This window comes from Nanorana parkeri, unplaced genomic scaffold (genome assembly GCF_000935625.1).
Source record: "Nanorana parkeri isolate BGI_ZX_2015 unplaced genomic scaffold, ASM93562v1 scaffold46, whole genome shotgun sequence".
Taxonomy (NCBI): Eukaryota; Metazoa; Chordata; class Amphibia; order Anura; family Dicroglossidae; genus Nanorana; species Nanorana parkeri.
Window position 1 is genome coordinate 1,460,018 of NW_017306314.1, and position 21,702 is coordinate 1,481,719.

Genomic DNA, 21,702 nt, shown 5'->3' on the forward strand with positions numbered 1-21,702 from the left:
TCCTGGTGAACATATTTTATGGGTCCCTTAGACCGCTAACCAGTCCACTGGTGCATGCTAATAGGAAAAAAAGACACCACACAAAATAAAAATTTAGGGCTGTGGAAATTAAAGTTTAATTTCTCGATTAATCGTTAAACTTTTTGATCGATTCAAATTAGTTTGATCACTAATGAAAACACTCACCTCTCCACCGGCTTCCGGGAGTCCCGTCGGCGATGTCCGTGACGTCACCGGACTCCTCCCCACTCCCCAAGTGGCTCCGTCGGCTAACGAAGGGAAGGGGGAGTAGTCCGTTGACGTCGATGTCCGTGACGGCTAACGAAGGGAAAGGGGGAGGAGTCCAGTGGCGTCGATGTCCTTCACGTCACCGGACTCCTCCCCCCTTCGTTAGCCGACTGAGCCACTTGGGCCGGTGAGTTTGCCCAAGAAACTTTCTACACGAGCGCCAGCCAAGGCATTGGCCTATACACATACAGCACAGCAATGAAGTAATCAAATGAACTAGGATCACACTAATCCAGCACGTTATTATTCCGAGTTGCCCCACTCAAGCGGCGGCCATATTGAGTGGGGCACGTGTGATTAATAACGTGCTGGATTAGTGTGATCCTAGTTCATTTTATGACTTCATTGCTGTGCTGTATGTGTATAGGCCAATGTAGTTGGATCTGTATGTGCGTTATAATTAATCAAAATTAATCGATTAATCGTTTAAATGTTTTCTCGATTAATCGAACACGAAAATTTTAATCATTACCAGCCCTATAAAAATTATATGATTTTATTTACCTAATATTTTCTGTCCCAGGGTCCAGCAATGTCCAAAGATATCCCACATCAACTGCTACAGCCATGGCAGGTTAGATATCGGGGGAGCACAGGTCTCCCATTCGTCACACCTCAAACAGTGTCTGAGCACCAAGGAAGTCACTGCCACTAGCACAGTTTTAAGTGCCCAGGAAACTTTGGGGAATCATTACCCATCATTACCCATATTTGGACTAGGTCCAGATTTTGGCAATGACATCACAGGTAACTCCTCATAACATTACTGCACATATTTCATCCAAATATCACTGGGGGGTGCCAAACAGCCGGTGCCGGTCGGCACTTTGGTGCTGTGCATAAACACAGTTTCCGAACCGGAATTTTGGTAAATGAAAGAGAGCACATTTACGTTATTCACCGAAAACATTCCCACAAAGATTTGTTCAAAGGTGAAAAATAGCTGCCACTATGTTATCAAGGATTCAAACTAAGTAGAATCATCCAGTGAATGTTAAATACATAAAACTTATTTGACTAGAAATTGCTGGGAAAATGTACCTATTTTTTCACTGGGTGAATTTCACCAGCAAATCATCGATAAATACATTCCTCTGCAACATACTCCTTTTGATATAAATACATTTTTACATTTTCTTAGTCAAATAGACGTAACATGTAGACAAACATCCATGTCCCCTAATATGGCGTATGGCTACTTTAAAATTAGGAGTGACCGGAATACCAATAAAAACTTGACAAAAGAATTTACAGTGTTATTGACTAAAGGGTGATGAGTTTGGAGAAGGCAGGAGAAGTGAACAATCTAGGAAAACATAGCCGAACTGGAAAGTGAGCTGAAGTGGAGAATTTTTCCAGATCAGCTATTTTGGCCAAGATTGTCTACTTCTCCAAACTCTTCACCCTTTAGTAAATAACCCTGTTACTCTTCCCAAATCTATCCAAAACTTACAGGGTTATTCACAAAAGGGTGAAGAGTTTGGAGAAGGCAGGAGAAGTGAACAATCTAGGACAACATAGCTGATTTGAAAAAAATCTCCAATTCAGCTCACTTTCCAGTTCAACTATGTTGTCCTAGATTGTTCACTTCTCCTGTCTTCTCCAAACTCTTCACCCTTTTGTTCATACCCCTGTAAGAAAAATATTGTTTTGGCTGGTTGCAAATGATTCTATCAATTGTGTTACTGTGTAGCCTAACTGCTACCTTGGCCAGTGTTAGACACTGTTCCACTGATGGTATTGCACAAGATCATCAGTCAGTTGAGATTGGCTGAAATTGAGTAAGTAGTATAAATAGAACTTCCTCATTACTGTAGAACGCATGCTTCATATACTTTATTGATGGTTTGTCATTGGTAAATATAGCAGTGTGCTACAACTGCTACATTCTGTCTTGATTTCCAGCAGCTCATTCTCTGGTCTTATGTCCCCCATCTCCTAAAAGAGCAAGTTGAAGCATTGCGTTGCACTATGGTACTATAGAGCCTTCTGCAGCAGGAACACAGTCCCAGAAGTTGGTCAGTTTAGCTCCGGGGCTTAGTGGTAGAATGTGGCTGTCCCTAACAACCAGTGGTACCAGCACTAAACTCCACCAGGACCAGTTCAGTGGAGGAAATTAGTGTGGTGTGTGCTTTGATCGAACTAATACTCAGTGTGGAATGAAAAAATAGTTCCCTACTCGCACTTACATAGTAGCACATTAACCGGTAGATGGTATACACTCCTACATTCCAAGTACTGTATATAGAAAAGTCTTTATCCTCCACTTAACCTTATGCACAATGGGGGGAATTTATCAAAACTGGAGCAGACAAAATCTAGAGCAATTGCTCATGGCAACCAATCAGCTTCTCTCTTTGGGTTTGTTCAGTTAAGATTTCAAAATAAAACCCAGCAATTGATTGGTTGCCATACACATCTGCTCCAGATTTTCTCTGCTCCAGTTTTGATAAATCCCCCTCAATGCATCTAAAGCCAGAACTTTTCTTTTGAGTTCACACCGGGTATTTTGACACCGATGGCCGCTGTCAAAATACCTGACGAGAGCAGGCAGCTCATTGGCTGCTGGCTCTTATCGTATGAAAACTTTCCAGCTAGCTCCTTTGATCAGCTGATGGAGGGATGACAACCGTATGGGTGCTGACAGCGGCACACACTGTGCGAATTTTGCTCAGTGTATGGGCACCTTAAGGCTCCGTTCACACATATCCGTTTAAAAATTCAGCTCGGTTTTCCGCGCGTTCGTTCGCGTAACATGAAAACGCACACATTTTAACATACGCGTGGTTTCTGCACGTTTGCGGCTACTACTATAGCTGGAACTCACGGAAGTCACCTAGAATATTACACTTGTACTTTTTTGCACAATTTGCGTTTTCGTGCCCCACGTAGGTGTGAACAAGCTGCAATTTTTATTTTGAATGTTTTGCGTGTTTCTGCGCGTACAAATGCGTGCAGAAAACCGCTACTGTGTGAACACAGCCTTAGAGTAAAACACCTTAGTCATGTCTTACCTAAACTAGTTTCTTCACTGTTAGATATCCCATCAGTCTAGAAGCAGATCTAATAGAGACACAGAAGACACAGAGAGCAATAAGAACCCAACAGAAGTTTTCACCTTCTACACTACACTATATCTAAAACAAATACAAATGATAGAGCCAATTATTAGTAGTGACATACGAGGTGATGGGGGAACCACTATGTGCTGGGGAAGGTGGGGTAGCAGGAATTCACACACTTGAAATGACTGAATACTTGTAGAAACTTGGAAGGAACATAATGGTGGCATTTTAAGACAAAGACTACTACTGCAGATATTGCCATTTGCTCTTTTGACCCTGCAATCACCAAGGTGACGGAATTTACTATCATATTTTTACTGAGCCTCATGTCAAAGTAAAGACCTCCCTGGAATTCATAGAGTGTTGCAGACACCTATATAAATTCTGGCGTATGTCTGTGAGACACTACAACTAGCAACCAATTCATGTTTACAGCAGGTACATGAATCTGTTGCCAGTGTGGGCACTGATCATACAGGACACTCTATCTTCAGTGCAGCTCAGTAATGCTGGCCCTGAAAAAACCCCATCTCAGGCTGTGTTACTGAACCTCCTACCAGCCAATGCACCTGTCACACAGACAGGCCCAGTGGTCAAGTAGTTTCATTTTGGGTGGGGCCTGATGGGCAACTCTGAGAGACTAGTTCCCCATCAGGCCGCCTCTTTTGTGACCGACAGCAGTGGGAGGATTCAATAGCTTTGGCTCCGACCCCTTTGTTTACATTCAGCTTTCAGCTAGGGAATCTCCTAGATGGCAGCTAAATGGGGCCAGGAGACGCGTAATTGGTTGCAAGGCACCATTGCAAGTCCCATAGTGCTCATGCCTAATCTGTGTGTATACTGCTGCTTCTTTGTGCAGGTTTTGCTATGTGCTTTTTTGGCCCTGTAATCACAGGGTCATTTTAAACAGAGAAGAAAAAGGTCAGGGTTTTGTTGCAGCCTGGAAAGATTTCCCTTTACTTCCCATCAGTATGTGGTCAAGGTAAATCAAACAATAATAACCCATATGCGCACGACAACTGCCTAAGACAACTCTCCTAACTTTGAGGTGATTTCCACTCATTTGCTGTCCTGTCTCTAGGACAGGAAGTGATTGGGAAGGCTCTCCAATGAATCCTAACACAGAGTATGCTCACCTGATGCTCGGTCCTGCAGTGGTCAGCACTTACCTCCCTCCCCCTTCACTCCAGCTGTGGTGTGCTTCAGTGCCCTCAAATCTAATGCAGGAGAATGGACCTACATTAGGCATGATGACATCAAGGGTCCTTAGACCACTGGAGCCTGGGGCAGAAGAGACAGTAGGAACCGGTCTAGCAGCCAAGCAAGAGCAAGGATCAGATGAGTATATCTTCTTATTTCTGCTCGAGACCAGGAGTGGGCAACTCCAGTGTTCTGGTAGAATCCTGGACTCGTTGCAAATCTGGACCTGCGTATCACTTCCAGAGGCGCGCGGGGAGTGCCGGCTGATGCGCAAGCTCGTAGGCACATTAAATCAGCTGATCAGGTCCATCATATTCACAGGCTATATTCCTCTATTGCGCATGTGCGATTAAGCCAGTGATTTAAGAAAATTCACAGGCGAGGTGCTTGCGGCAACATAACCTACCACATAATAAGAACAAAAAAATTATATTGCTTTTGTTATTATGTGTTATGTGGCTCGCCTGTAAATTTTCTGGACCCACCAGCTTCACCACACATGCACAATACAGGCAAATCTCCTGTGAAAATTCTGGACTAGATCAGCTGCTCTGCGCGTTCAGCCGACAATGCCTGCAACTGCTGAGACCATGTCATCGGAAGTGAGGTGAGCCAGATTTCTAATGAAGTTCAGCAATCTGTTAGAACACCGGTGATCGATCAAAAGTACGAACTTATCGAGTTGTGGGACAGCGGCCCTCCAGCTGTTGTGGAACTACAACTCCCATAAGGCATTACAAGACTGACAGCTACATGCCCTAAACCAAGTGGGCAAACTCCGGCCCTCCAGTTGTGGTGAAACTACAAATTCCATCATGCATTTCTCTCTCTGAGAGCAATGCCTGTGGCTGGAAGAATCTTGCAATGCTCATGGGATTTGTAGTTCCACAATAGCTAGAGGGCGGAGTTTGCCCACCCCTGCCCTAAACCAACTTAAACTCCTGGAGTTCTCTAACTTTCTCTATCAATAAAAAGGAATACACTTTACGGGTTTGCTATGTTTCAACCAACGCGAGACAACTTTATTTTGTAGCTGCTACAACGCATTTTTCAGAAACAAAACAAACACAGAAGCGGAAGTGCGTCCAACAATTGCGCCTACTACACTTTATGCCCCACCCCGTTCTGGTGTCGTTTCTGGGAGCGTGGTGATGCGACACGCCGACGTGTACGTACTACGTCTGTTCGCGGTGGCTGCTGGGTAGAGGATCGAGTCCCGGGCGCGCTGAGTGGATACACGCTTCTGTCTTGCTGGTAGCGGGCCTGTGTAGAGCAATGGCGAGCGCAACGGCAAACGTAGCCGGTGGGGTGACCAGCGGCTCCAGCCGGAAGAGGCTTATGAGGGAAGAAGACATGACCAAAGTGGAGTTCGAGACCAGCGAGGAGGTGGATGTGACCCCTACCTTCGACACCATGGGGCTGCGGGAGGACCTGCTGCGGGGAATCTATGCCTATGGTGAGAGTTTAGGGGAAATACACCTACTCCTGAGCTGGCATTGGCGGCATCATTGGATTTAAAGTGTATTTATACCTTAAAAGTTTTTTCACTTTTGGTAAGAGTAAGGAAGGGTCAAAATGCCTGCCTTTTCTGTTGTTTGTGTCTGGCTGGGGATTATCTACCCCCACTTCCTGTTTTGGAGACACAAGAGGAAGTGAACTATCTACAAAGTGAGGGCAATTAAGCTGACTGCACTTTATACAGTCTGATTGTACAATCTCTTTTAGATCCGCAAACAATTACCGTATGTAGTGCAAGGGCCCTCATGATTGGGTAAATGCATTTGGTAAATCTAATATAGATTGTAAAGAGATTGTATGGTCGGAGTGTAATGTGTATGGTGATCTTAGACAAGTGCCCCATTGAAGGATTATTTTGCCACATCTCCTGCCTAGGTCATGTGTGTCAGAACAGGAAGTGTATATGGGTGCCCGGAGTGCATTTAAAACCTAATTCTGAGCACAGGAAGAACAAGGGAAATACTATGCCTAGGGTGAGGTAGGGATGGATCCAAAAATAAATAAACCCCTCTCACAGAGAAAGGGTCATCAGAGACGTATTAATGGTGGAAAAAAGGAAGCCAAGATGTGTGCCCTCTTCAAGGTTCATTCAGCAGCATACAGATACACCAATGACGGTAGAACAGTTGTCCCGCTATTTAAATATTTAATTCAGGTATTTATACAGTGCAGACAATTTACATAGTGAGCATTCACATCAGTCCCTGTCCTCAAGGAGCTTATAATCTAAGGTTCCTATCTCGCATGCATATGTACAGGACCAGTTTAGAGAGGAGCCAATTAACCTACCAGCATGTCTTTGGAGTGTGGCAGGAAATCGGAGTACCCGGAGGAAACCCACGCAAGCACAGGGAGAACATGCAAACTCCTTGTAGATAGTCATCTGGCCAGGATTCAAACCAGGGACCCCCAGTGCTGCAAGGCAGAAGCGCTAACCACTACGCCACTGTGTATGACAGTAGAACTGTTCATCTCGTGTTCCACAATACTGATTACCACACTGAGGACATTTACTGTATTCACAAGCACAAGGGTAGATTCACTCACATCTGGAATGTTTTGAGCTTGCACCAACGGACCTTTTCTCCTTTTCCTGGCATTCCAAACATGGCAGAGGTTTGAACCACTCCACACTCACCAAAACTGAAAAAGGGGCTGTAGTTGGGCTTTAAAGTATTTCACTCACAAACCTTTTTTTTTTCCTTCTCAATAATGAATCCAGACCAAACCAATATAAATTGGCCAGCAAAGTATTTCTTTTTTTTACATTTTTGCCCAAGCACAACATTTAAAATCTTCAAAATACATTCAAGTACCTGAACTATTAACAAAATGTATCTTATTTGTGTGTCACTCGGCTGTAGATCCTCAAATCATCTCTGAATTCATGCTGATACTGTCCTTCCTTCTGGAGGGTGACTACTATTGTTCCCCATGATCTCTGTGTGTGTTGTAAAGTAGCCATCACTCCAAGCTCACTCCTGTGGTAGACTACAATCTCATGTTTCGTTTACTCATTTGTATTGAGATTGTAGTCCATCACAGGAGTGAGCTTGGAGCGGTGGCTACTTTACAACACGCACAGAGATCATGTGGAACAATAGTAGTCACCCTCCCGAAGGACAGTGTCAGCACCAATTTAGAGTTGATTTGAGGATCTACAGCTGTGTGGTATACAAATAAGGTACAGTATTAAGGTACTTGAATGCATGTTTAAGATTTGACTCTTGAGGTTAGTATCCATTTCATTTTAAAGGGTAAGTGTGCTTTTGCATGCCAGGTTAGTTTTGAAGTAGTGGAATCATAACTTTTAAAATCACCATGTTTAATATTATGAAGTCTTCCTGATGATACAACTTGCTTGACTAGTGTCAGTCATAAAAAGTGATTACATTTTACATAGTTTTCCTTATTGTTGAAGTGCGGTAAAAAGTTGTCTCATGTTCATTGTAAGAACGCTATTGATGAATAATTTTTTTAGGGTTTGAGAAACCGTCGGCTATTCAACAAAGAGCGATCAAGCAGATTATCAAAGGAAGAGATGTAATAGCACAGTAAGTGATGGACTTCATTCATTTATTATTTTTGCGCTGATAAGCCTGGGGATCATTTTGTTATGATTTTAGGGTTGCATGGTGCTCATACTTTAAGTGCTTTTTGCCTGAAGTACCATCAGTAGTTACCATGCTAGATTGTTTTCATAAAACACTTTATTACTACAGAATAACTAACCCGCTTCTAACACTAACCTGCTTCTCCCTATTTTTGGGGAATGCTGGCTTAAAAACCTTTCCCCATTGCCAGGGTCCCTGTGTGATCCTTGGAGTCCCCTTATGGGAAGCTTGGGATGCATTTAGTCCGTTTCATACTGTTATTCTGCTTGCTAGCTCCAGCATTCTGCCAATTGGCTTTCAAGCTCGGCTTGATTGGTTTCTTTGCCATTCATTATAGTGATTTTGCTCTTTCATTTCTCAACAAATTGTGATTTCCTGTAATGTTTTCTTTTTAATTGAATAAATGTATTTTGTCTTTCAGATCACAGTCTGGTACAGGCAAAACAGCAACATTTTGTGTGTCTGTTCTTCAGTGTTTGGATATTCAGGTAGTTATATCTTATAGTTTATAAAATTGTGACTTTTTTTCCTATATTATGTTTGTTATCCCAAGTAAAGTTTGCACAATAAATGACAAAACCATGAATGAAGTGTAAAGCTTGGCATACATGGCTTGAATTTTGGCCGCTTCCTTTCAGATCAGATGAAGCCGTGGGTGGCCCTGCAAGCACCACCAGGCTTGACAAAAAGTAATGTAAAATATGAACCAGGAGGAAAGTTATCAACAGAACAGTGACTGCAACCTATCAGATGCAGTCACAGTTGGGGTATTCAGGCAGTCGCCGGTGTTGAGGTTACCTACATACAATAGCTGACAGTGGAGATTCCTCCATCCACGCTTTTTAGCTTGGATAAGGAAATCGATGTATTTTTTCTCATTCTCTCATTCAGCCAGTGGACTGAAGGATAGAAATCTATCCGTGTATGGCTCCCACCTTGTTTTTCCCTTATTTCTTTTCTTTACAAAGTAACAGGAGCTACTGATTTTTCTTCGATTCGGTTCTAAACATATTATGCAGAGTTCACCAAATCATGTTTATGTAAGGAAAAGAAACAGGCAGACCATCTTAAAGGATACCGTATATACTCGAGTATAAGCCGTCCCGAATATAAGCCGAGGTACCTAATTTTACCAAAAAAAACTGGGAAAAAGTATTGACCCGAATATAAGCCGAGGGTGGGAAATGAGGCAGCTAATGGTAGATAGATACCAATAAAATTACATTAATATTTATTTAAAAGAAAAATAACCTAGCTCTGTAAGTGGAAAAGGGGGTACAGGGCTACATATCATGTACTACGGATCATTTAACCCATTCATATTAGCAGAGGATAATTGTAAATCTATTGTTCAGTGCATTCTATATGTAGTATATAGTACATGTACATATAGAGTGCCTGCAACAATACATTTACAATGATCCTCTGCTAACATGAATGGGTTAAATGATCCATAGTACAGGGCTACATACAGATCATTTAATACATTCATGTTAGTATCATTGTAAATGTATTGTCTGCCCTGTATTAGCAGTATATACTCCATATAGAGTATATACTGCTAATACAGGGCAGACAATACATAATTGGTTACTGTAATAAATCCCTTCTACTTCTACTGCACCCAAGGGATAGTGCGTTAATGAAGATGGTGGGTAGCTGGGCTTTTGTCAGGATAATATCCGTTGTGATGAAGATGTCATAAACATCTAAGTGCCTGAACTCTTCCACTCTGGCAAAGTTTTGTCCAGGAGGAAATTTCCGTTGCACAAATCAAATATTATTGTCATACTTCAAATCACTACATAGTTCACCTGTGTCACTTTTGCACTGAATCCACTCTTTTTATGTTGTGATAGCAGGTACCAGAATGCCTTGTACCAGAAGCAGTGACAGTCCATTCATCTGTACCGAAGGCTTAAAAAGAATAATTCAGGATTTAAGATAGAATTGTTTGGTTTTAAATAATACTTGAAAGTACATTTTCATTTTGTTCTTTTAGGTTCGTGAAACACAGGCTTTAATCTTGGCTCCTACCAGAGAATTGGCAGGGCAGATCCAGAAGGTAAGGGGCAACTTATATGCATCTACAAAAATATTTTTCACAACCATTTGAAGCCACTCTACAAACCACTGCTATCCTCCAGTTCACGGCGACGCTTCCCTCCGGGGTTCGTTCTTCCCCTTAGAGCTGCAGCTAACGATTATTTTCAAAATCGATTAGTTAGCCGATTATTAGGTTCGATTAATCGGTTAATCGGATAAACAATAACATAAGTTTTAAAAAAGGCTCCAGTGATGGGACTACTAGTTTGTATTGAGGTTGTAGTCCATCACAGAAGCAAGCTTGGAGCGATGGAAGTAAAAAAGAAAAAAGATAGTGTGGTGTGCAATACCCCTACACCACAATAGTTTGTAACAAAGCTGCACACCTCTTCCTTGGAGTCAAAATCAACTTTATTTTCTAAGCACTAAAACTGTTAAACACTTGGCATCCTTTAACAGAGGGACTGCTGGGTGGAGTGTCTAAAAGTGTTGGTGCCTGTGGGGGAAAAAAATTGATTTTAACTTTAAGTAGTGTGTGGTTTTGTTACAAACTATTATAATGTATGGGAGAATGCAAAAATACTTGTAATGAATGGGAAATGTTTTTTGTTTTTCTTGCTATGTATAGCTGTCACTTCTATGTGATCACTTGTAAATGTCACCTCACCCCAAAAAACACATGAGGTGCAAGTTCTGACTCTAAGTGTGCATTTTACTTGGCCCATCATTATGATGGGTAACCCAGGGACCCGGCGGCATAACTTCCCCTGCTCTCTCTGCCGGCGTCCATCACCAAGATGGCCACCGGCAGGCGTCAATACGGTGACCGCGCATGCGCAATGACGTCACGCAAATGCCTCATGACGTTAAGGCGGGTGTTACCTGGTCTCGTGACGCCCTTGGGGTACCCTCACTAATAAAAGTAATGGAAAGGGGTATGGGCAGAGATGGTGACCAGGACACTGGGCAGTAAGTGCACCCTGGATTTTGGGGGTGCCGTGACTCTCCATGCAGATAAGCTGGAGGTGCTGGCCATGTTTTACTGTGTTGTCTTATGGGTTGTGGGAAGTTTTTCCCCCTTGGTTATGGGCACTGTGCATGTTGCCAGAGAGAACAGGAAGGGGGCATGGCACACAGCATGCTGACAGTTAAACTGTGACCTGAAAGTGTTGGTGTGTGCAACTAGGGGCAGAGGGTCGACCCTGAAGTGTTGCCACATTAATTGCAAGGGCACTTCTCTAAGAATAACACTGCAGGTCCCTGTCTGGATATATAGCATACAGTATATATGGAATTAATGTATCTGGCTACTTATGAACATACTGGAAATCTTGTGTTTTCCTGCCTGCATATAAAGAGCTCTTGTCCTCATACAAGCTAAGTAAATAAAACTCTACTCATTATCACTGTCTGGAGTTATTCATTAAAAAGGGCCAAAAAAGAGGGGGAACAGTACATACAGTAAACAAGACTTCATGAAAAAAATGTTTTCCTAACCGTACACTTTGGTGCACCTTTAGTGTGACTTTTTTTATAACATTGTTGTTATGCTGCTTACTTTTTACAGGTGCTTCTTGCTTTGGGAGACTATATGAATGTACAATGTCATTCGTGTATTGGAGGGACCAATGTTGGTGAAGATATCCGAAAACTGGATTATGGGCAGCATGTTGTTTCTGGAACACCTGGGCGTGTTTTTGGTATGAGTAAAGCAGATTGACTCTAAGATATAACATCTGTCTTTTATATAGCTAATGTGTTAATGTTTTTATTGTTGCCACGCACAGATATGATCCGCCGCAGAAGTTTACGAACACGTGCCATTAAAATGCTGGTCTTGGATGAAGCTGATGAGATGCTTAATAAAGGTAAGAGTTTTAAGCTTGGGCGTTTCACAGAACTGTTAAATCTGCCAAACTAACTTCAACGGTCCATTTTGTGTTAGGTGTAGCTTGCCATGGTCTAAAAAGTTCTGTTTGGCTAAAAAGAGACCCCAAGACAACCAGTGATAGCATTTCTCCAGATGTAAGCTGCCATGAATTTAGCTGTGTTCAGGAACACTCCAATATAAATAAATGTTTTAGTTCTGTTTGTATTCTGGGACTTTTACATACTGCTCTGTGAATATTTTTGAAACTTGTTTTACATAAATCCGATTGCAATGCAATATCACTAACGCTTGAGTTTCCATTGATCTTTGCTTTTTGTTTTTTTGCCTTCACTAACTCCATATATTTGTCTTCCAGGGTTTAAGGAACAGATTTATGATGTGTATAGGTACCTTCCTCCTGCCACCCAAGTTGTCCTGATCAGTGCTACTTTGCCACATGAGATCCTGGAAATGACCAACAAGTTCATGACTGATCCCATCCGTATCCTTGTGAAACGGTAAATACTCTTTGCTAGGCAGACACCTAACTTTTGGTCCTTCAGCCTCTTGTTTTATCATTGTCTATCTTTGTGGGGGTCACACATTGTTTGAATTTTGAAACGCAGCAGGACTCAAAATTAAAAAATCCGAGTGGTGTATGGCCAGCCTAAAACTTGGGGGGGGGGTGTGTAATATAGTAATATTGTTGAGAAATAGAACTATACTAAAAATACAATTGTCCTTTTTAGTTCTAAAAAAATCATCCTCGGAAACGAAATGCAGGGGTGTGTCTAAATCTTTCTAAGGACTCCATGTTCACCTTCTTGCAAAGGCTCAGATGATTAGATTTTATTGACTGAAAGAACTTGCAGCTTTTAAGATTTTTAGTATTTTTACTACCATTTTTTCAGTATCAAGTACAAATACTGATATTTTGCATTCGGTACTCACCGATACCGAGTACTGATACCGGTGCTTCTGCTGACATGGAGCTGGCTTCCCACCAATCGGGAAGCCAGGCGGCGGGTTATGACATGCTGCCTGGCTTCCTGATTTCCCAAGAAGCTGGCTCCATGTTTGGCCGGCTCGATTGTGATTGGCCGGGAAACCGGCTTCCCAGCCAATCAGCTTTGAGTCAGCTTCCCTGCCAAACAGGAAGCCAGGAGGCGGGTCATTACTTACTACCTGGCTTCCTGATTGCCCAAGAAGCCGCAATCCCCCTACGGCACTGCCGGTCAGAGAAAGATTTCCTCTGACCGGAAGTTCCCGTATCGGAGGTAAGTATCAGAACGTTTGGGCGAGTACTTGTACTTGCCCAAATACTCGATATCCGCACAGATACTAGTATCGGTATTGGTGCATCCCTAATTTTTAGTAAGCTTCTAGCGGTGTTTACGTTTCTTAAGGCCTTCTAAAATCAACCACCCACATTCCTTTTAAAGAGAACCTCAAGGCTGCCATTACGGACCTCATCTGAAAATTCTGCCTGTCATGCAAACCTCTACCCGCCTAAAACTTGGGGGGGGGGGTGTGTAATATAGTAATATTGTTGAGAAATAGAACTATACTAAAAATACAATTGTCCTTTTTAGTTCTAAAAAAATCATCCTCGGAAACGAAATGCAGGGGTGTGTCTAAATCTTTCTAAGGACTCCATGTTCACCTTCTTGCAAAGGCTCAGATGATTAGATTTTATTGACTGAAAGAACTTGCAGCTTTTAAGATTTTTAGTATTTTTACTACCATTTTTTCAGTATCAAGTACAAATACTGATATTTTGCATTCGGTACTCACCGATACCGAGTACTGATACCGGTGCTTCTGCTGACATGGAGCTGGCTTCCCACCAATCGGGAAGCCAGGCGGCGGGTTATGACATGCTGCCTGGCTTCCTGATTTCCCAAGAAGCTGGCTCCATGTTTGGCCGGCTCGATTGTGATTGGCCGGGAAACCGGCTTCCCAGCCAATCAGCTTTGAGTCAGCTTCCCTGCCAAACAGGAAGCCAGGAGGCGGGTCATTACTTACTACCTGGCTTCCTGATTGCCCAAGAAGCCGCAATCCCCCTACGGCACTGCCGGTCAGAGAAAGATTTCCTCTGACCGGAAGTTCCCGTATCGGAGGTAAGTATCAGAACGTTTGGGCGAGTACTTGTACTTGCCCAAATACTCGATATCCGCACAGATACTAGTATCGGTATTGGTGCATCCCTAATTTTTAGTAAGCTTCTAGCGGTGTTTACGTTTCTTAAGGCCTTCTAAAATCAACCACCCACATTCCTTTTAAAGAGAACCTCAAGGCTGCCATTACGGACCTCATCTGAAAATTCTGCCTGTCATGCAAACCTCTTTGCTTCAAAATGTTGGTCATTGTTCTGCAATAATTATACAGATAAGGAATCTTAATTTTGCGCTGGGTCAGCAATTCAAAGTATTGAAGCCAATGGGTCAGCTCACCATTTGGGCCACTAGAATTTTCAGATATGGGTGAACAATGGTACTTCATCTTTGCATTAAGAGTCAACACTCAGGCTGAAGGGTTATATAGGGGTTTCAAGAAAGCTGCTGACTGAGGTTGCAAGGGCCCAGGGGATTGTAAAAGCAATCAAAATGTTTTGCTTGCAGACTTTAAAGCTCCAATATTCTAATATCTTTTGTCTGATTGCAGTGATGAGTTGACGCTGGAAGGAATTAAGCAGTTTTTCGTGGCAGTGGAGAGAGAAGAATGGAAGTTTGATACTTTGTGTGATTTGTATGATACACTTACAATCACACAGGCTGTGATCTTCTGCAACACAAAAAGAAAGGTTTGTAGGATTTTATTTTGCGAGTGTCGTCATTATCACACTGCAGAAAAAAAACTAGTGAATTGCTAATAGCTAAACGGCAAAGCCCATGTTACTTACTTTGTTTTCGCCTTATAAATTGTTTATTGTTTGGTCATTAATGTATATACCATTAAAGCAACTCTGTCACTGAAAAAGTTTTCTCTAAAGGAAGGTTTATATGTACATGATCTGGGGCCTGTTCATGGAATCTTGGCTTTGCTGCACTGTATATCAGCCCCGATGAATCTTCATATTCTACTCACCTCTGTGAGTGCGCGATGCCTGTGTTTCCTGTTGTGATTACTCCCTCCAGTCCTTACTACAGGGCACAGAAGTGATGTAGGGACCAGCAGGAGGAGTTGCATAGCGCAACGGGGGTTGCATTTTTTAAGTGTCAGATGTGAAGATTATTCAAAAGGATTTACAGTGCAGCAGAGCGAAGGTTCCATGAACGGGCCTTGTGCGGGTGCATATAACCACCTCTTCCCTTCTCCACCCCCCCCCCCCACCCCCAAAAAAAAACCAACATGGTTACTTTTATATTCAGACAGTACAGTGGAAGAAGTTTACAGTACAGTATTGATTTACTTTATGCCATTTGTATTTAGGTGGATTGGTTGACCGAGAAAATGAGAGAAGCCAACTTTACAGTGTCTTCAATGCACGGTGACATGCCACAGAAAGAGCGAGAGTCCATCATGAAAGAATTTAGATCTGGTGCCAGGTTTGTATTACAGTACTGATCCCCTCAACATGTACAGATCCATTTCATCTCTTTATCGCTACTCTTTAAGACATAATCACACATGGCCAAGTGAATGCATGATGTAAGGCAGGGATAGGCAACCTAAGGCGCAGGTGCCAAGGTGGGCATGCAGTGTCATTTTCAGTAGCACCTGGAAGATCAGCACATGGAATGCGAGCCTAGCCTTCCTGGAGGACCAGGTGGTCCTCTGTTTAGCCCCAGTTCTCTACAGATGCAACACCACAATCGGTTACAAAGCCTGCGCTGCCCTTACTGCCATCACCATGGAGGGTGAATGGTCCACCCATAACATTTTAGAGTGGCCTGTCTGACTTCAAGGTGACAGCTCTCCACCTAGCACCAGCGTAAGCCTGCCTGTGGCTGCAGATGTCTTATGTAAAGAAGCCTTCCCACATACCCTCTTCCTTCTAGTGAAACCACCAGCTTCAGCAGGTATGGATGTAAAACCTCTGCTTTTCTGATGGAGCAGGAATTGGGCTAATCTAAGTTCTACGGCCGATTGGTGGGGGCAATTTAATTTCCACAAATTCGCCTGGGAAAGTGGAATTACCCTTTAACCCTGTTAATGTTCTTGATGAACTTTAAAGCAGACTTTAGGCCCCATTCACACCTAGGCGTATTGTAATATGCGCGTCTGTCGCGCGTTTTTTTACCGCGATTCGCGGTAGATCTGCCAGTAGATCTGTTATTTTTCCTCTTCCTTACACAGGGTGTTCATTCTGTATTTCTGAGCAGTGTTGTCACCCCGTGGACAGGATAGTCCTGGATGACATGTAGTTTTATATGCACTTATACTTTAAGCTACAGGCAATTCTAGCCCAACTTCAGCTAACACATTTTAATCGGTTAGTTGTCTTTTCTTTGTTCTGGAAAACAAGATTCAAACCATATGAATAAAAGGTGACAGACCTAGACCTCCCCTATGTTATATGGTTTGTCCCAACCCCTGTAACTGCCTTTTTTTGCTTGACCTGTATGTGATTGTAGAGAAAAATAAATTTGTAGGAAATAAAAAAGGAGTTGGAAGTGGAAATGTCACATGGCGGCTGTGTAATTTTTTTATAAGCTGTATGTTTTATTATTAAAAAGTAGTTGAGCTCCGGTCCAGTGACTTTGCCTCTAAACTGAAATGATGGACTTCCTGGAGGACTGACCTGTTTTTTTCCCCCCACTTTTCAGTCGAGTTCTTATTTCCACTGATGTGTGGGCCAGAGGACTGGATGTGCCACAGGTTTCCCTGATCATTAACTATGACCTCCCCAACAACAGAGAATTGTATATCCACAGGTAAGTTCTTGTGTAACTGTTACATATCATTTGACTTGATGTGACAGCAAGGTTTAAACAGGCTTTCTTCTGTAATTCTTCGAATACAGGATTGGTCGTTCAGGACGTTACGGAAGGAAAGGTGTGGCCATTAACTTTGTAAAGAATGATGACATTCGTATCTTGAGAGACATTGAACAGTACTACTCTACTCAGATTGATGAAATGCCCATGAATGGTATGTTCATACAGTATCTTAACCTTTCAGCCTCAAACATTACGTGGAACGTCTAAGTTTAATGCTATATCAGCTTTATATGACTAGTATGTAGCTGGCTTACAGGATCAAACTTTGTAGCATCTGGAATTACTTTAAAATCATCCGCTGTGTTTTGCACGATATTGTGGAATTGCCTAGGTGTGAACCAGTCCTTATTATTGGAGGGTTCCCCTCATATCCAGTACTGGAAATGATCGTACAATCTCTCTAATGGAGCCTTGGATAACTTTAGTATTCTCTTTGTAGAACAGCTATAGTAACCCTGTATTCTCTTTGTAGAACAGCTTATAGTAACCCTGTATTCTCTTTGTAGAACAGCTTATAGTAACCCTGTATTCTCTTTGTAGAACAGCTTATAGTAACCCTGTATTCTCTTTGTAGAACAGCCTATAGTAACTCTGTATTCTCTTTGTAGAACAGCCTATAGTAACCCTGTATTCTCTTTGTAGAACAGCCTATAGTAACCCTGTATTCTCTTTGTAGAACAGCCTATAGTAACCCTGTATTCTCTTTGTAGAACAGCCTATAGTAACTCTGTATTCTCTTTGTAGAACAGCCTATAGTAACCCTGTATTCTCTTTGTAGAACCGCCTATAGTAACTCTGTATTCTCTTTGTAGAACAGCCTATAGTAACTCTGTATTCTCTTTGTAGAACAGCCTATAGTAACCCTGGTATTCTCTTTGTAGAACAGCTATAGTAACCCTGTATTCTCCTCGTAGAATAGCCTATAGTAACTCTGTATTCTCTTTGTAGAACAGCCTATAGTAACCCTGTATTCCCTTTGTAGAACAGCCTATAGTAACCCTGTATTCTCTTTGTAGAACAGCCTATAGTAACTCTGTATTCTCTTTGTAGAACAGCCTATAGTAACTCTGTATTCTCTTTGTAGAACAGCCTATAGTAACTCTGTATTCTCTTTGTAGAACAGCCTATAGTAACTCTGTATTCTCTTTGTAGAACAGCCTATAGTAACTCTGTATTCTCTTTGTAGAACAGCCTATAGTAACTCTGTATTCTTTATTTTTGTACAGTTGCTGATCTCATTTGAAGAGTGTAAGAGGACTGGATGGCGCTATCGGACATTACATTTTACATTGAATCTGGTTCATTTTGTTGACGTTTTTAATGTGATCTTTATATTTTTATTTAACGACTCGTTACACAAAGCAAGCAGAGCATTGTAAATATTGCATTTGGTGAGTTTTCAATAAATACAAATCCCCAATGTCTCTTGTATTGAAACTTATTTTAAAGCCCACACATCCTTTCTATGGCCTGAGAATCAATGACTGCATGGCAGTGTCTATAGGAATGATTTGCCGAACCAAAAGTACAAAATCGTTTTCACTACAGTAGGATGATGTGCGTGAAACCTGAGATTCTTCTGACATAATTTACCATTGACTGCAGTGTGGGATGTGGTCAGGTAATGGAACCTTTTCCGATTGAAGAGGTACTATGTTTTTTTGGTTAAAGTGGAACTTTACCTTTTAACAAAAAAATTGCAAGCAGGAAGTTGTTGTTTTCTTTTATTGCAAAAAGAGGCCTACCATCTATTCTACAACTTGTAGGATGTATGCTGAGCCACACATGTGCACTCCATGTACAATCCTGGTATACTCTGTGATGAATGAACTGAATGCATGTGAGTGTTGCATCTTCCTGGCTGCCATTTAAGAGGCTAAAGATTTTGAACCCAGAAGTATGAGGCGGAGATGCCCATGAGGGAGCACATGGATGTAAGGTCACTGGAGGAGAGATGAGTATAGCGCTGTTTAATTCTACTTTAGCTGATCCTACTACTGCACCTGAAGTGCTTTGAAATGTACCGTATAGGTTTCTGTGTACACAAACGGACTTAAAGACCAGCTCCCGGTTAAAAAAAAACACGTAACCCTTGCAGTGAGGGTCCCCCCCACATTACACTGGAAGGGTGCAGTGCTTGTTTGTGTCTGGGATCAATAATAACAGATATACTCACCCGATCCTCTGAGCTGGTCAGTTGTGACGGTGCTCTCTGCAGCAATAGTATGTCCCTCAGCATTCTCACATCCTGTACACTGCATATAGAAAATGAATGATGACTCGGGGACCTTAGACCGCTGCAGTGGCTCTCTGGACTGGTCTAAGAGCAAGCTGTCTGAGGATTGGGTGAGTATATAACTTTATTTTGGACCCTAGGCAAAAACGGGCACTTAACCCTTGCACTGTGGGGGTAGCCCCACTGCAAGGGTTAATAAAGCTTTTACCCAGAGTTCTGCTAGGTGGTTTTTATTTTGCTCAGACATAGACTTTTGAATATGTATATGACCTGGAAAGCTAGTTGCCTGGCTATCCCAAATCAAGATCTGCATACTTCTTAGTACATACAGGTCAATGGTTAATAGTATTGATACCTTTAGAGTAGCTTAACAGCCGGGCATATAGCACTCTGTAAAAGAGATTTCAGCAGTGACACATTTTCTCAGTACAGGTTTCATTTCATGTGAATCTGACAACATCGGCACTTTTCCTATCGCTGCTAGAGCTGGTCTTTACAATTGCAGCTATCAGGTGAGGCCATTCTCAGCCTGCCTTTTTAGAGTGCCATGTCCGGACCAGGCTGGACTGCACGTTCTCCATGAAGCACTTGCCATTAGGGCTGCAACAACTAATCGATTCAATTGATAATCGATTATGAGAATAGTTGGCAACTATTCTGTTAGATTTTTTAATGCAACCAATCGATTAGTTGAAAAAAAAAATTGGACAAGTAATCAACGAAAATAATAGTTGGCTGCAGCCCTACTTGACACATCTCATTCTAGTAATCTAGTTTAGTCACGTAGCACTTTCTTGGGCCAGAGCCAATAGTTGGGTTGGGAACTGGAACCCCACCGTATTGGCATAGGTTGCGAAGGGCCTATAAATTCTGTTTCCTGATCGTTTTCACTGCGTAAGAGGTTAACGCTGTAGGAGCAAGTGTTGACGTCATTCACTGGGTATAGTGTTGGCGGTGCTCTGCATTCTTGCTAGCCATTTAGTGTCAAGGAAGCATCTTGTCTCTTCTGCTCCTGCTGGCGGTAGAGCCATGTGGACCTCCAAGCTGGTAGAGGAGATCAGAGAAAGCACAGGGCAGCACGGCAGAGCTGAAGGTGTTCCATCTTGCAGCTTTTCAGCATAGGGCAGGGAGTTGTGTGGCTCTGCTGTGTGCACTGTTATGCCCAAAGGAGGTGAGGGGGCTTCAGAATAAATAGGGAGAGGTGACGTCAGTGTTTGGTGTAACTCCCCTAAATTGGGGTGAAGCTGCAGCCAGAACTGACAAAAATTTTATTTTATTTGAAAACCTCTGCAGATTTGAACTGGAATAAGTGCCATGTGTGCTGGGTTTAATAAACATGTTCATATTCTGTGCACCTTGCTGTGTCACTGCACAAATCAGCAGACCTACCACTACCCTTTTGGCTCTGGACCAAGGTGTCTTCCCCAGTTCCTATGACAGCCTGGTTTCAGGAATTATACTCCAACCCAGTCCCAGGTTTCTTTCCTTAAAAGATCATCTGCCTCTCTTGGGGTCTGTAAGTCCAAAGCATTTGTATAGTATCTACCATTCCTTCCTTTTCCTCAGAGGAACTTACTGGCTTGTGTGGTCAGTTAGGTCCCAGTTTTTCCAGTGCTTAAACTTTTCAGCCTCGCCCTGCACCAAGGTTATCCCTAGTGCATTCTCATGGCATCCCCATTGTGGGAATTCAGTCTGCAGTTTGGGACATCTGATTGTCCAAATGTTTTAAACATTTGGTTGTATTTTCAAACGTTAGTACTGATTATCCTCTCATTGGTCTGAATGTTTCTTCCAGAGGAGAAATCACCGGTCTATCCCATCTCTCATTCCAAGTGTTGTCCACCTTTCAGCTGTTGTATGAGAGTCGTGGGTAACCCTCTAGGGTAGTTCCTCTTGTCCAGTCACACCTTGGACTGTTTTAGAACCACACTTCTGTTTTCATGGGATGAGTTGGCTGACCTGAGCGGACCAATTTGTCTCTCTCGGGTCTGGAAGATTAGACTTACAGCTTTGAAGTTGGGGGAAGTCCTTTTGGAAGATCCTATAATCAACTGCCGACCTGTCAGGCTGAGGATGCAGCACAAACTCCGTCAGTACAGGGGTCCTGGTGGTCAACATATTTTCATCTACCAGTCTACAATTACATTGTCGGATCATCCCCTTGGAAAGTCATCTGATCCAGCATTGGAGTCTAATTGCTGTTGAACCGGAGGCTTACATGAAGACCAGATCTGACCAATTTCTGTCTATGGGAAGTTGCTTTGCAAGTACAACCAATCTTGAAGAAAACCATATTGAAAAGTATCTGCACAGTGCACACATATGTACATGAGGCACTGTTACATATTTCATATTCTTGACTCTTTCCCACTGTACATTGCATTTTCTGGACCTAACTGTGTACTGTGCTGTGTTACATACT

At 42.5% G+C, this 21,702-nt stretch overlaps 1 protein-coding gene across 1 annotated transcript; it reads left to right on the plus strand.

Moving 5' to 3' along the window:
• Nucleotides 1–5,795: 5,795 nt before the first annotated feature.
• On the plus strand, nt 5,796–18,299 carry EIF4A3 (eukaryotic translation initiation factor 4A3). The gene is made up of 12 exons (XM_018572994.1): nt 5,796–6,009; nt 8,053–8,125; nt 8,607–8,673; nt 10,188–10,250; nt 11,799–11,931; nt 12,019–12,099; nt 12,478–12,619; nt 14,766–14,904; nt 15,534–15,649; nt 16,871–16,978; nt 17,068–17,195; nt 18,271–18,299. The coding sequence occupies exons 1-12, from the start codon at nt 5,829–5,831 to the stop codon at nt 18,285–18,287; spliced, it is 1,248 nt and encodes a 415-aa protein (XP_018428496.1). The 5' UTR covers nt 5,796–5,828; the 3' UTR covers nt 18,288–18,299.
• Nucleotides 18,300–21,702: the final 3,403 nt, after the last annotated feature.